This window comes from Helobdella robusta, assembly GCF_000326865.2.
Source record: "Helobdella robusta unplaced genomic scaffold HELROscaffold_8, whole genome shotgun sequence".
NCBI classification, from domain to species: Eukaryota; Metazoa; Annelida; class Clitellata; order Rhynchobdellida; family Glossiphoniidae; genus Helobdella; species Helobdella robusta.
This window is the reverse complement of record NW_008705459.1, coordinates 5,382,635-5,395,354: the sequence shown is the minus strand read 5'-3', so window position 1 is coordinate 5,395,354 and position 12,720 is coordinate 5,382,635. Positions and strand designations below refer to the sequence as shown.

The 12,720-nt window shown below is 31.2% G+C and overlaps 2 protein-coding genes across 2 annotated transcripts; both read right to left on the bottom strand.

The window, feature by feature from the left end:
• Window positions 1–263: 263 nt before the first annotated feature.
• Window positions 264–4,820, bottom strand: HELRODRAFT_165867 (hypothetical protein; the record flags this gene model as incomplete). The annotated part of the gene is made up of 7 exons (XM_009032342.1): window positions 264–410; window positions 2,092–2,206; window positions 2,279–2,340; window positions 2,924–3,093; window positions 3,830–4,142; window positions 4,194–4,345; window positions 4,748–4,820. The coding sequence occupies 7 exons, from the start codon at window positions 4,818–4,820 to the stop codon at window positions 264–266; spliced, it is 1,032 nt and encodes a 343-aa protein (XP_009030590.1).
• A 2,093-nt stretch (window positions 4,821–6,913) lies between these two features.
• Window positions 6,914–7,249, bottom strand: HELRODRAFT_165866 (hypothetical protein; the record flags this gene model as incomplete). The annotated part of the gene is made up of 1 exon (XM_009032341.1): window positions 6,914–7,249. One exon carries the CDS (start codon window positions 7,247–7,249, stop codon window positions 6,914–6,916), a length of 336 nt encoding a protein of 111 aa, XP_009030589.1.
• Between the last annotated feature and the right edge of the window lie 5,471 nt (window positions 7,250–12,720).

Below are 12,720 nucleotides of genomic sequence, written 5' to 3'. Positions count from 1 at the left end.
TTTTCTACATATTAGGTTGCAGTTTTTATAAGACTCATGCAATTAACAAAAATCTGGTTTGAAAAGAGCTGCTTTAAATAAATAAATTAAAAAGATGAAATGCATGAAAAAATCTTTTACAATGTTTGTGAATAAAATATTTCAAATCTTGCTTAAGCTATCAACTATTGGGAAAAGGAGTAAGATTGATTAGTTATTTATTTTCTGAACTTAAATCCACAAAAATTTTCGAAAAATAATTCCAAAAGCTGATGAAAATTTTCTCAACAGTTTGATAAAGCTCGAATTGCTATTGTGAAATAAAACAGGTACAAACTTTGTATATCCAATTCCGTAAAGTTAAGAATTTTTTCAATACCAAATGCATTGTACAGCCTTAATAATGTTTGGGCTGTGGCACACAGGTAGTCCTAAATACAAATGTATATGAATTAGTAGATTTATTACTTTAAACTGCAGTGTAATATGCAACTATGAAACTTAACAATTATTTCAAAGTTTGCAAAAATTTTGCTACATTCAGATATAAATATTTTATTATTATTATCATCAGAGAGTCGTATAGCGCCCTTTCAAAGGCACTCTGACTTTTGACGTTTCCGTAGGCCAGGATAAACAAAAAGTTCATTAATCATTTCCTAAAAAGTTTGATGGTTGGTTGTTGACGAATGATGGCATCCCCCTGATAAATGATTTAGCATCAACACAGTCTAAAAGATGTTGACGGCTGGGAGTTGTTAGGTTTGACTTCATTATCTCTTTTCTTGAAGGCCAGGTAGCAAAATAAGGCGTTTACAATTGATCATTTTGAGATGTTCGACAACGTCAGTAGCCGAACATCTCGCCATTTGAGCGGTGGATACCAAAATTATTAAATTTGAATTAGTGGGATCAATATTTTAAATAATTCCCAAATGCTGAATGTAATAACAAGCTGCCCTTCGTGTTTTAAATCATATTTTCACGTCAATCTATATATTGGTAAAAATCACTCTTTCCGCAAATGACTTATCACAAAAAAAAACCCAAAAGTAATTCGATATTTTCCACAATCTATTAAAAATGTTCGTTGTTACCCATTGTACCATATAGCAATCCATCCAACTTGTTGGTCTCTTGTATAGATGATAGAAGGCAACTGCGCAAAATTTTTGCATAGTTGTGGTTTAAAACTGAATCAGAATTATCTAAAAACACGTTCAGATTTCTGCCAATGTCACTTTAAAAAATATCCTGAAATTACTGTTAATAAACTTACTTATTTGAATTGTATCAATACTACCAAACTACCCTGAAACTTGGTCATCATTACAGTATTTAATACATTACAAAATTCATTACAATATAATTACATCATTACAATATTCTTTTTAATTTTGTAACGTTTTATTTATTTTAATTGCAGTTTCATGCACTATTTTACTTCTATGCTTTCACGCCACAAAAACCCCTTTGGGCTTCTGGTTTCAAAAAATAAAGTTCATCACATTCCATCAAGATTACATCAGCATCCTCGGTGCCAACTTAATTACAATGGAATTAACAGGCTAAAAATTCTTTTAGAAGTTCACGATTTTCTTTAATTTTTTCTTAGTTCAAAAAAAAACACAAAACTCCTTGCAAAGCATGGATTAACGGCAGTTTTATGATTGAATTTTTTTTGTAATAGTTTTTATCCAATTGTGGCATGTCAAACAAAAATCAAGAAATTGCATACTAAGCTAGCAGCGCGTTGTTACGATCAGTGAAAATTTCACGGTGCGTCACAAAACTATGTCATTACCTTAAAATAACATTCTATGACTTCATGACAAAAATCGAATTCTAAAACTTTCTAGGGACTTGAAAAAAATGACTTTCAATTTCAGGACTTTTGAAGATACGTAAAAATCCTTGCCTGCTTCGATATTGCGGGTTCCCATACGCCAATAACTAGTGTTTCACTAGATTTTATTAAGCTTGAACTGCTTACACAGTTGCAAGTGCCAGGATGACCAATACAAAATTTATTTGTTACTTTTTGGAAAAGAAATAAATTCCTTTTAAGACTGAAAATGAACAAAATGTAATGAACGTGTCAATGAAACAAACTTGTTGGTGGAGAGACATATACATGTGAGATCTCCCTACTTTATCATCACACGGATCAACAATGCCAACTGAATGGGGCAGCAATAAACCTGCTGATAACAATTTCAAGCATCTCCTGTCGACCAAATAATTTAATTCGTTATTTACGACATAGACTAAAATTGAGAAAAAAAGACAATGAGCTAACTTAAAAGCTGCATCCAAGGTCAAAGTTTTTCTGTCATAGTTATTGGTGACGCTATAATGTGCCTGATTAAGAAATAAACATAGAAAAGAAATTGAGTTTTTTTAATATTTAATTATTTTGGGGTTGATTTATAAATTTTATAAATGTAAGCTGAATGATAATGGTATATTTTCTTTGACAAAAATAAGCATAATAATATATATAATAATATAATAAGTATATTATAACTCAATTCTGCAGGTTCTCAAGCAAAATATGAAAAGCAACAGATGTAGAGTCACTCTTACATTTAAATGAATCTACAGGAACAAATAAAGTTAAACTTTTCCTTGCAATAACCATTTTAAATAACCATGAGGCCGTGTCCTTGAAAATAAGTTTGAAACATCAGTTACAAGTTAACTCTGACAGTAAAACTGCTGTGTCTCAAATGATATGGGTCTCGTTTATACTATGTGGTGCTTGTGCGTGCGTGCGTTACACCATGTGAGCCATTGTTGCAGTAGGGCAACAAAAGTTGAAGTGCAACTAAATGAATGAAGAGCAATATGCAAGAAGGATTGTGATGTCAACATGATGACGTGCTAGATACAGGCTCTATAAGTCTAAATAAAATAAATAACAAATAAGAACTCTGTAACCAACCAATAAACATAATAGCCATGGGTTCAGGGGTTTAAAACCATTAAATTTCTTTTTCATATCTTTCAGTAAAAGGATCATCTGAGCAATAACTGTTTCATTGATGGCATATTCACTAAACCACGATACATGTTTTAAGGCCATTAAGTTATTCTTAAGTAAATTCTGAGAAACTGAATATAAAAAAATTAATATATTAATGAAAGTTATAATTTTTAAAAATGCTATTACGTTAAATAGTGAATAAAAAAGTACTATGCTAACTAAAAAAAGAAACACTGAGCTGGGTGAACCAGCTCAGTCATTTTACATAAAAAAGGAAATGAAGATAAGTTTTAACAGAGATAAATGAACGTTTCTGCAGACAAAAACATAAAATAGAAACCAATTCATTTCTAAACAAAAGTGATAGAAAATAAGACTTTTAGTTATTATAAGAATGGTCTAAATTTGTCATGGTCTTCAGTGCTGGTTAATTAATGTTAGATAATCGATGGGTGTTGAACGACAAGTTGGTATCCAGCAATAGATAAGTAAATGGCTAAAAAATTGGCTGGTTTGCTAATTGTTACAGCCAATGGTAATGTATATGCGAAGGTATAAAGCCCACGTCAACAGTGAATTGGGTGTAAATTTGAATAGTTGTTTAAAAGTTTATACGGTACGCCTTGGTAAAGTTTTGGTGATAACAAGTTTATTTGGTGAAGTTTTGGTGATTAATGTTTGTGGTTAACAGAATTCGTTCGGTGAGGTTCATTTGGTGGTTAAACGTTTTTGGTGGTGAAACCAGTGTTGTCTTCACCCAACGATTTCAGTCTCTAGGTGCACAAAAAATTGGCTAAAACTCACATGAAATACGACAGAGAGCAAGTATATGAAAAGAGAAATAATAATATTTTAACAACTAACTATGGACATCTTCATCATATCTGTCGAGACATCGTGCAGCAGGCCACAACATAACATTGCAATTTGAATGGACTTCAGTGATTACATTCACATGGGGATGTTCATCAGAGGTATGACTTTGATAATCTTTAAGGTCTTCTGTAATTAAATCACATTTTACTTGATCAGCAAAACTTTGATTCTCTTCCAATGAGATAGGTCCTGAAAAAATGCACATGACATCAAAAGTCATGTGACCTTTTAATAAGTTTGCCATTTTGAATGATCCAATATCAACTGCTTCAACAACTTTCTTTAGGAAAATAATTAATATCTGTGCATTATTTTCATAAACTGAATAGAAAAGTAATTAAATTTTTTTTACCTGGGTACCAAACAACTTTTGTTCATGAATATATGTAGAAATCAACTGTTTGACTTTAGTTTGAAAATTTTTTAAGCATGAAAGTTCCTCATTTGTAGGAGTTAAAGAATCTACCTTCTCTTCTAAAATTTTCAGCTGTAAAAGATAAAATCCTTCACAACATTAAATAAAATTATTAATTAATACCAAAAAACAGAGACATTACTATTTCTGATGAATCATCACTATGATTTTTATATCTTTGAGATAATTTTTCAACTTCATAGAAATCAAACAGAGTGTGTGTAACTGAAAACTTGCTGAAATATTAAAACATATTTACCATTTTATAAATGAAACAAAATAAAAAATTGTAATTCATTATAACATTTGAAAAAAATGTTACAAAATAAACAAAAGAAAGGTCTTCAACTTTTATGTTTGAATTTATACACTTGAACTAAAATTGAAAAGTCTACAACACTGATAAAGATATCAAACAAAATCATACTGTTGTTTATGGAAAGTAGATTAGTAAACAAATCTTACAAACACATGTGTTACTTATATTAGACCTGGATTAGAATTAGGCTCTAGGTTAACTTTGGCCATTTCCCACATTCGGCTCTGGCTAAAAGTGGGAGGCATTTTAGATTTGGGCCAGATTTTGTTTCAACATTCACTTAAGCTTCAGTTAAAATAAAATGGCTAAAAGTGGGAGGCATTTTAGATTTGGGCCAGATTTTGTTTCAACATTCACTTAAGCTTCAGTTAAAATAAAATGCTGTTCTAAACAATATTTGAACATCTAGGCTTTTATTCTTGAAATATAATAAGATGTTATTTTGAAATAGTTGTTATGATTTTATTTTACATACATTTAGTTAACAACAGCAAAACAATTAAAATGTCTTCTCAAAATGACAAAATTATCTTTTATTTTATAAAAAAATTTTTCAGCATTGAAAAAAAACAGCTAAAAGTTAATTTTCAACTGGATCAAAATCAAACTGGCTCTACTGATTATAGACCAATAGCTAGTGCTTTTGGCTTTGCAGACAGTTATAATCAGGAAACACCAAATAGTGAATTAGTTAGCCAGAATATATAAAAACATTTTCGAATGAATAGATGTCGATAACAAAAACTTTAAAAATCAACTATTAATTTATTTATATACCAATGTTCATTTCAAAGATACTTACAATATTTGTAGACTTGATTAGATAATTTTATTAATTTTATACTCTATAAAAAAGATATAAAACTGTAAAATAAACAATGCTATATGCTTCATAGACATCAGTGACATGTTTTCAAAAGCATGAAACCCCGAGAATGCAAAAACATGCATGATAAAGACTAAAGAGATTTATCTTATAATTTTCACTTGAAACATGAAACTTTTCATTTCATTTAGTAATTAGCTAGATACTTTCATTACATTCCATGCATGATGCATCTGGTGTAATTTTTCATTTCCCGGCTATTTCAAATTTCAGTGTGAGCGAGGAACATAAAAAACTTAACTAGATGTAGGTACATAGAGTAGACTGTAGAAGCAGACACACTTTCTGACACACTCGCAAGCACCACATTATACAGATATATAGAGTAAGATTATAAAATATTGTCATATTTTGTTTAAAACTGGCATTGACCTATGTTGCATTCCTACTAATATAAACTGCAAGTGAAAGCAACATTGACATCAAATTATTTAATTATAATTGAAATATTTTTAATATTTGAAACTTTTTGGACATTTGTAATAAATATTTAAAGTTTTTTAATACTGTATGATGTATGTATAGTTATAGTCTTATAGTGTATACTATTCCTAAGAAGAAAGCAAATTTATTTAAGAATATAAACTGTATACTCTTAAATAAATTTGCTTTCTTCTTAGTAAACAGGTAGAGATTCATATAGATTAATTAATAATTACCATTATGATTACATTACAATAATTGTAATGTAGCGGTAATGATATAATAAACAATATAAATTACGTTACATTTTACTATAGTATTACAGCACTACAAAGAGCAGGTTCTGATTGATGATGATTGTTGTTAGTAGTTAGTTAGTAGATCAAGAAAGGTTCTAATTTGGTAGAATTAAAATTAAAACTTAAAAAACTTTAGTTAAAACTAAAAAAAAGTATTAATATCATAAAACACATAAAGAGCCATTAATAATAAAAATAAACTCTTAACCTAAAGGCTTAAGTAAGTCTGATACTAATGCTAATCTAGTAGATTAGCATTAGTATCAGACTTACTTAAGCCTTAAGGTTAAGAGATTAGATTCTAATCTCTAAATGTCTAAGTAAAATGTAAAACCTTTCTAAACCTGTCTTAAACTAAATTTAATCATTAATGAGTAGCAGCTATCAACAAAAAAACATGAAAAAACGAACCTTTGCAAAACTTTTGCAACTATTGCGCTAGCAAACATTATTTATTTCTAATTTTTTATCAATCCCTTTTTAAACCAGACAAACTCAAAATTTATAGTATAAGAAAAGATTAATATCTCCTGAAATAATTCACTTTTAAATAAACGCCATTTCATCGCTCACAGAAAAAAAATCTGAAAACACAGGTTAAAAACTATGGATGTTATATATATCTATGCTAAAAATGAGTAAAACCGAAAACTGATGAGAAAGAACTTGTGGTTATGAGCACTTTAAAACAAGAAAAGTGTTGCAACCTCTGTGTCATCTGTGCTTTATTTCATATCTTCAGGATCAAGACATTTTTCCATTTCATTGAATTCAAAGAAACGGCTACGCCCAGAAGATACAAGAATATAAGATTAGAAAATAGCCTCTTTAAATGAGCGCCAGTAGTTGACCACGCCTCGCATCCATAGAGCAGCACGGGGATGAAATGCGTTATACAACCAAACTTGGTCGTCACCGAAATGCCCGAGTGCCATATACCGCGATCCAGGGACCTCATGCACGCGCGGACAATGATGATTCGACGTGAAATTTCAGTGTCACTACTGCCTGACGAGTGTATTTGGGAGCCGAGATATGGAAACGAATCCACAATCTGTACGTTCATTTAAATCATTACCCTGCCCAGAGACAGACATGTTATTATTGATATTAATAATTTATATCGCGTCCTATGCATAGCTTCAAGGACGCTTGGATAAACAGTGACTTTTGACGTTTCGTAGATCTGGATAAACAAAAAGTTCTTTAATCGTTTTCTAAAAAGTTTGATGGTTGGCAGTTGGCAAACCATTCCATATGGGACGAGAGCTGTATGTAAAACATTTGTTGACAACTAATAAATTGCTGACAGGTTGATGCAACTGAGTATATGAAGACGAACGATATAAACTGCAAATGAAAGAGACACTGACATTACATTATTTGAAATAATTGAAATATTAGCATTATTTGGAAACGAGTTTTTTAATCTATACTCTTGAATAAATTATATAAGTTCACGAGGTCCGCATTTATATTTCTAAGATACCAGTTTCCCGTGAAGCAGGTACAGCCATGAATTTTTTTCAACGAGAAATTGTTCTTTATCAACTTAAAATGTTTGTTTAAAATTTTAAGAGATTCGATGTATCAAGCAGGAATAATTTACAGTCGATCTGTCTAGTGAAAAAGACGGTCATCATTTCTATTCGTTTCCTGAAGATGATCCCACCCACACATATTATAAATCTTCACCACTCATTTATAATTTTTTAAATGCGGTTTACAGTAGATATTTCGAACTATTCACAAATGTTTTTGGTCTTTCAACGGTATATTCCAATCATGAATATATATATTATTATTATTATTATTAGGTAGATTTATATGGCGCCCTTTCATCAAACCTCAAAGGCGCTATATATATATATATATATATTAGGGATGCACCGAAGTTCGGCCCCGGCTAAAATCCGGCTTTTTTATCAAATCCGGCCGATTTGGTGGCCGGATTTAAGCGTCTATCGACATTAAAAAATGTTATAAATAGAAAAAAATTTCATTGAATTCAATTAATTTTATGTCAATAAGTTAAAAGCTAAGCATACATGACAAATAATAACAACATCACTAATTGTGAAATGAGCTGGACAATTTTCTTTGTGCTATAACATGGGTTATGCATAAATTATGAGCTGAACTTGTGCACGTGTTTATACTATATAATTGTATATGACGGATCATATAGCTACATAATATATATACATAAAGATACATAAGCGCATAATTTAAGAACATGGTATGTTAAAGGTTAGGCTAGGCATACATGAGCTGATCTTTGTGTAAAAGAATTTGTGCACGTGCATACATGACACATAATAACAACATCACTAATTATGAGATGAGCTGGACAATTTTTTTTATGCTATAACATGGGTTATACATAAATTATAAGCTGATCTTTGTGTACAGAATTTGGCGCATCACACAGCTTATTCATATATTTGAATTAATTAACTATTTGCTTGGTGTTATTTTTTGATGTTCAACATGTAGATAACCGTAAATGTGAGTATTTTTTCTAACGTATGTAAAATGGTAACTAAAATCTGGCCCCGGCTCCGGCCGGTTTTTAAATCCGGCCAAGTCCGACCCCGGCCGGATTTGAAAAACCTGAATCCGGTGCATCCCATATATATATATATATATATATATATATATATATATATATACAGCAACAACACACGTTTAGACGACATTTTTCCCGAGATCGGGGGTTGTTTGACTACCTATGATGAAACCGAAATACCCCTCGACGCCATTCACATCTGTCACTCGCCTCACTAACACGCAACCCCGCTTTCACTATGTCCTTCTCCACCTGCTCTTTCCATCCCAATCGTGGACAACCCCTTCCTATCACTCCTTCAACCTCGAACTCCAACGCTCGCCTAATCTCGACCCTTTCATCCCTTCTTAACACATGTCCATACCACCGCAATATCGATCTCCTTATCAATGTCACAATGTCCTCATTCAGTCCCATCATCGACATCAGCTCTGTACTACTCCTCCTATCCTTCACTTTAACCCCACACATCATCCTCACCATAGCTCTTTCAGCCCTCTGCAGTACACTTTCCTCCTCTCTCCTCAACACCCAAGTTTCACCACCATATACCATCGCTGTATATTTTTCCAATACGTGTCATTTTCGTTGTTAACAAATTCAATTCAACATAGTATTTTTTATAACATTTATTTAAAAAAATCAAAATTTAAAATAACTTAGTGTCTAAAATAATAGTCTATTGCTGTCGAAAATGCTGCAAAACCGATGGCTCCGAAGACTCCAGCTTTCATGCCAGCTGAAATATTTGAGAAAACGTTTAATTTAAAATGAGATATTATCATCAAATAACAAACTATCTCACGCACGCAAGCACCAACACACACACACGCAGACACACACACATATATATATATATATATATATATTTGTTTATTTATCAGTAAATTTAGACAAGAAATTATTCTAAATTCATGTTGGCATCTCTTGAAAATAATTGGTGTATAACTAAAGGTGGATAAAACAGAGTTCGTGAAGCATGAGAAAACTTGGACAAGTTGAACTTTAATAAATTATTGAGGGCGGTGCATTAAGGAGTTTGGTTGTCAACATGTAGAAAGAAAGAAGTGGCAAAGATGCTTTGACCAAAAAAAATTTGAGAGGATTGGTGCATTCCAGTGTCTTAATAGCGTTTGAATGGTAACAGCAGGTCTTTCACAAATAAACAGTTCAGACAAGACTGAAAGTTTGAATCATTAGAATATAATTTAATGAGTCTGAGCTAAATTGATATGGCAAATGAATGCATCTTCATTAAATTCAATTAGCTATTGAAAGGAATGGAAGAGTCACAGGTAGCAACTTAGCAAACCATTGAATTTAATAAAAAAAAAAAATAAGTAGTAGACTACCTCTCAGGCCTAATAGCCCACCAACAATTGCGCCTGACGCCGTTCCATTTATCAATTCAGTCTTTCCTCGATACTGTTTGATGAAATAAATTTTAAACATATGACTGAATACCAGCTAAATGACGTAATAATTTAAGTTATAAAAAAAAGCATTAGAAAATTTTTCTATCAGCCCAATATTTAGAAAATTGACATTACCATTAGCATCAATGTGAATATTTGTCGTCAGCTGCATCTGTATTTTTATTGCAGGATAGTCACATTAGATAACCAAGTTTCTTTATTTTCTTGTAACTAAGAACCATGACCATTGACACAAAATGTATACTAATTACAAAAAATTGTGTGGCAGAATAGATGCTGAAAATTACAAAACAAGTATAAATTCAGGATGAAAAAAACAAAGTTTTGGACAATATGCCAAGAAGAGGAGATAACTTATTTCAGCACATGTCGTTGTTTGCACAAATTTTAAAATGAAACTTACAGCACGAAAGCATTGTAAGCTGCAATCCAGTAGACATTTATAAATTGTGTTAAGAGAACAAAATAACGAGCTTCTACTTGATAAAATTAAGTTACACAAAAACACACATTAAATACAACATACATACTACATACATTACATATATCAATTTAAAAATTCCACAGCATTGTAAGCATTATATGTTGCATTATATTTTTTCTAAATATTTATTTATTTTATTTTTTATTCTGAAAAACTTTGATCCTAAACTTGTAAACCATTTAAACGCCATCCAGGTGACTTTTTACACAGCATACCAAATATTTTGGCAGGACTAAAACTAACCCTTGGCGCCACTGACAGCCACTGACAATGCCTAAATAATCTTAACAACCAGCATAACAATTAATAGAGACATTTTAACTACCAATCCTTCAGCATGCAAATTTTTCAAATTAAAATTATTGAATCACTCTCTACAGACAACTATCCTTCATAGTCAACAAGCAAGAAAAAGCACATACAACATTTTTCAAACACACACACAAACACACACACTCACTCACTCACACAACACACACACTCACTCACACAACACACACAGGCACATTACTTTTTTATATCTGTAATCTGTAAGAGGTAGGTAATTTAGTATTTAAAAATATTCTCCTCAAAGAATGTTTAATTGGCACCATAAAGAATAATAAGCATATCTGACATGAACACATGTGAGATATTCAAATAAGGCAGCAGGTAATCGAGAAATGGAAACAATGGAACAAGAATGGCAATGAAGCGGCACCAGTATATCAACAGATGCAACTTCTGCTGTCAGCAACTGGAAGATATACTGACATCAATCAATCTTCGTTTAGTGTCCAGAGACCCAGTTATCCTGAGGTAGGACGAAGATATAGTGACATACGGTTTCTTAACCCCCTACATGGCTCACACATCAGATTCGATAGAGGATTATATTTCAATGGTTTGTTTGTTGTGTGTTTGTTTGTTACAGAAACAATTTTTCAAATAAAGTTGCTCACTGAATGAAAAAATGTTGCAGAGTGTCAAACATTTCAGAGATCAAATATGAAAAAAGAGTTTACTTTAAATTTTAAAAACTTACTGATTCTATAACGCATTCAGTTCCAGCGAATAAAAAACCAATGACAGCAAAGTTTTTAGCATATGATACAGTTCTTAACTTCATTTCTTTCCATACTAATTTCTTGTCGGTGTTTCAGAAACGGTGATGTTAGGATCAAATTCTGCTGTGAACAATTCCAAAGCCGCTCCCATGGCCCCGCCTGAAAATTTTCATTTTGTAAAAAGTGAATTTCCCCAATAATGATTGACAACAAATAAGAATTAAAAACAATATATACCTAAAGTAAAACTCATGGCAGCCTTGAAAGGACAACTGTTCGAAACAATTTGAACTTCTCAACTCTTCAATGAATTTGGAAGGGGTGGTATGCCCTACGGGTGTTATAAAAATGTTGAAAATTTTTCTTTTTTTTTCACCATCAATTTTGTCATGGGAACCAAACCCGTATAATCCTTGACCAAAACTTTTTTGATAAAAACCAAAGGGGAACGTTTATTTATTATTTTTATCGTCTTCCATTTTAAAATATAATAAGCATTAAAATAATGGAAAAACAAACTTTCAAAAATTTGCACAATGTAAACAAGGGTTTTAGGAAACTGGTCTTATGTAGCAACTTCGACTTGATAAATATTTATGGAAAGCTAATAAATTGTTAAAATAAAAAAAATATATATTCAATTTCTCTGAATATTTATATATATATATATAAATATAAAAATATATATATATATATGCAGTAATTTATGAAATCTATTGAATTTCTTGCGTCGAATAGTTTTTTATTACATCTTTCAATATTCGAACCAAATTTTTGTCGTCATTATTTATTTTATTAACGTTAGTATAATATAGTTTTCCAATTCATTCTCGAGTGTATAACATATGTATATAGTGTATAACATGTTGGACATATATATTGCTTATATATGTGATATATACACGTTAAGGCTTTTTTTCAAAAATTTTTTATGATGTAGCAAACGCAAGCCTAGTGTGTTGGATTGTTCGACATTTGGACAAAATTAATGGTATGGTTTAC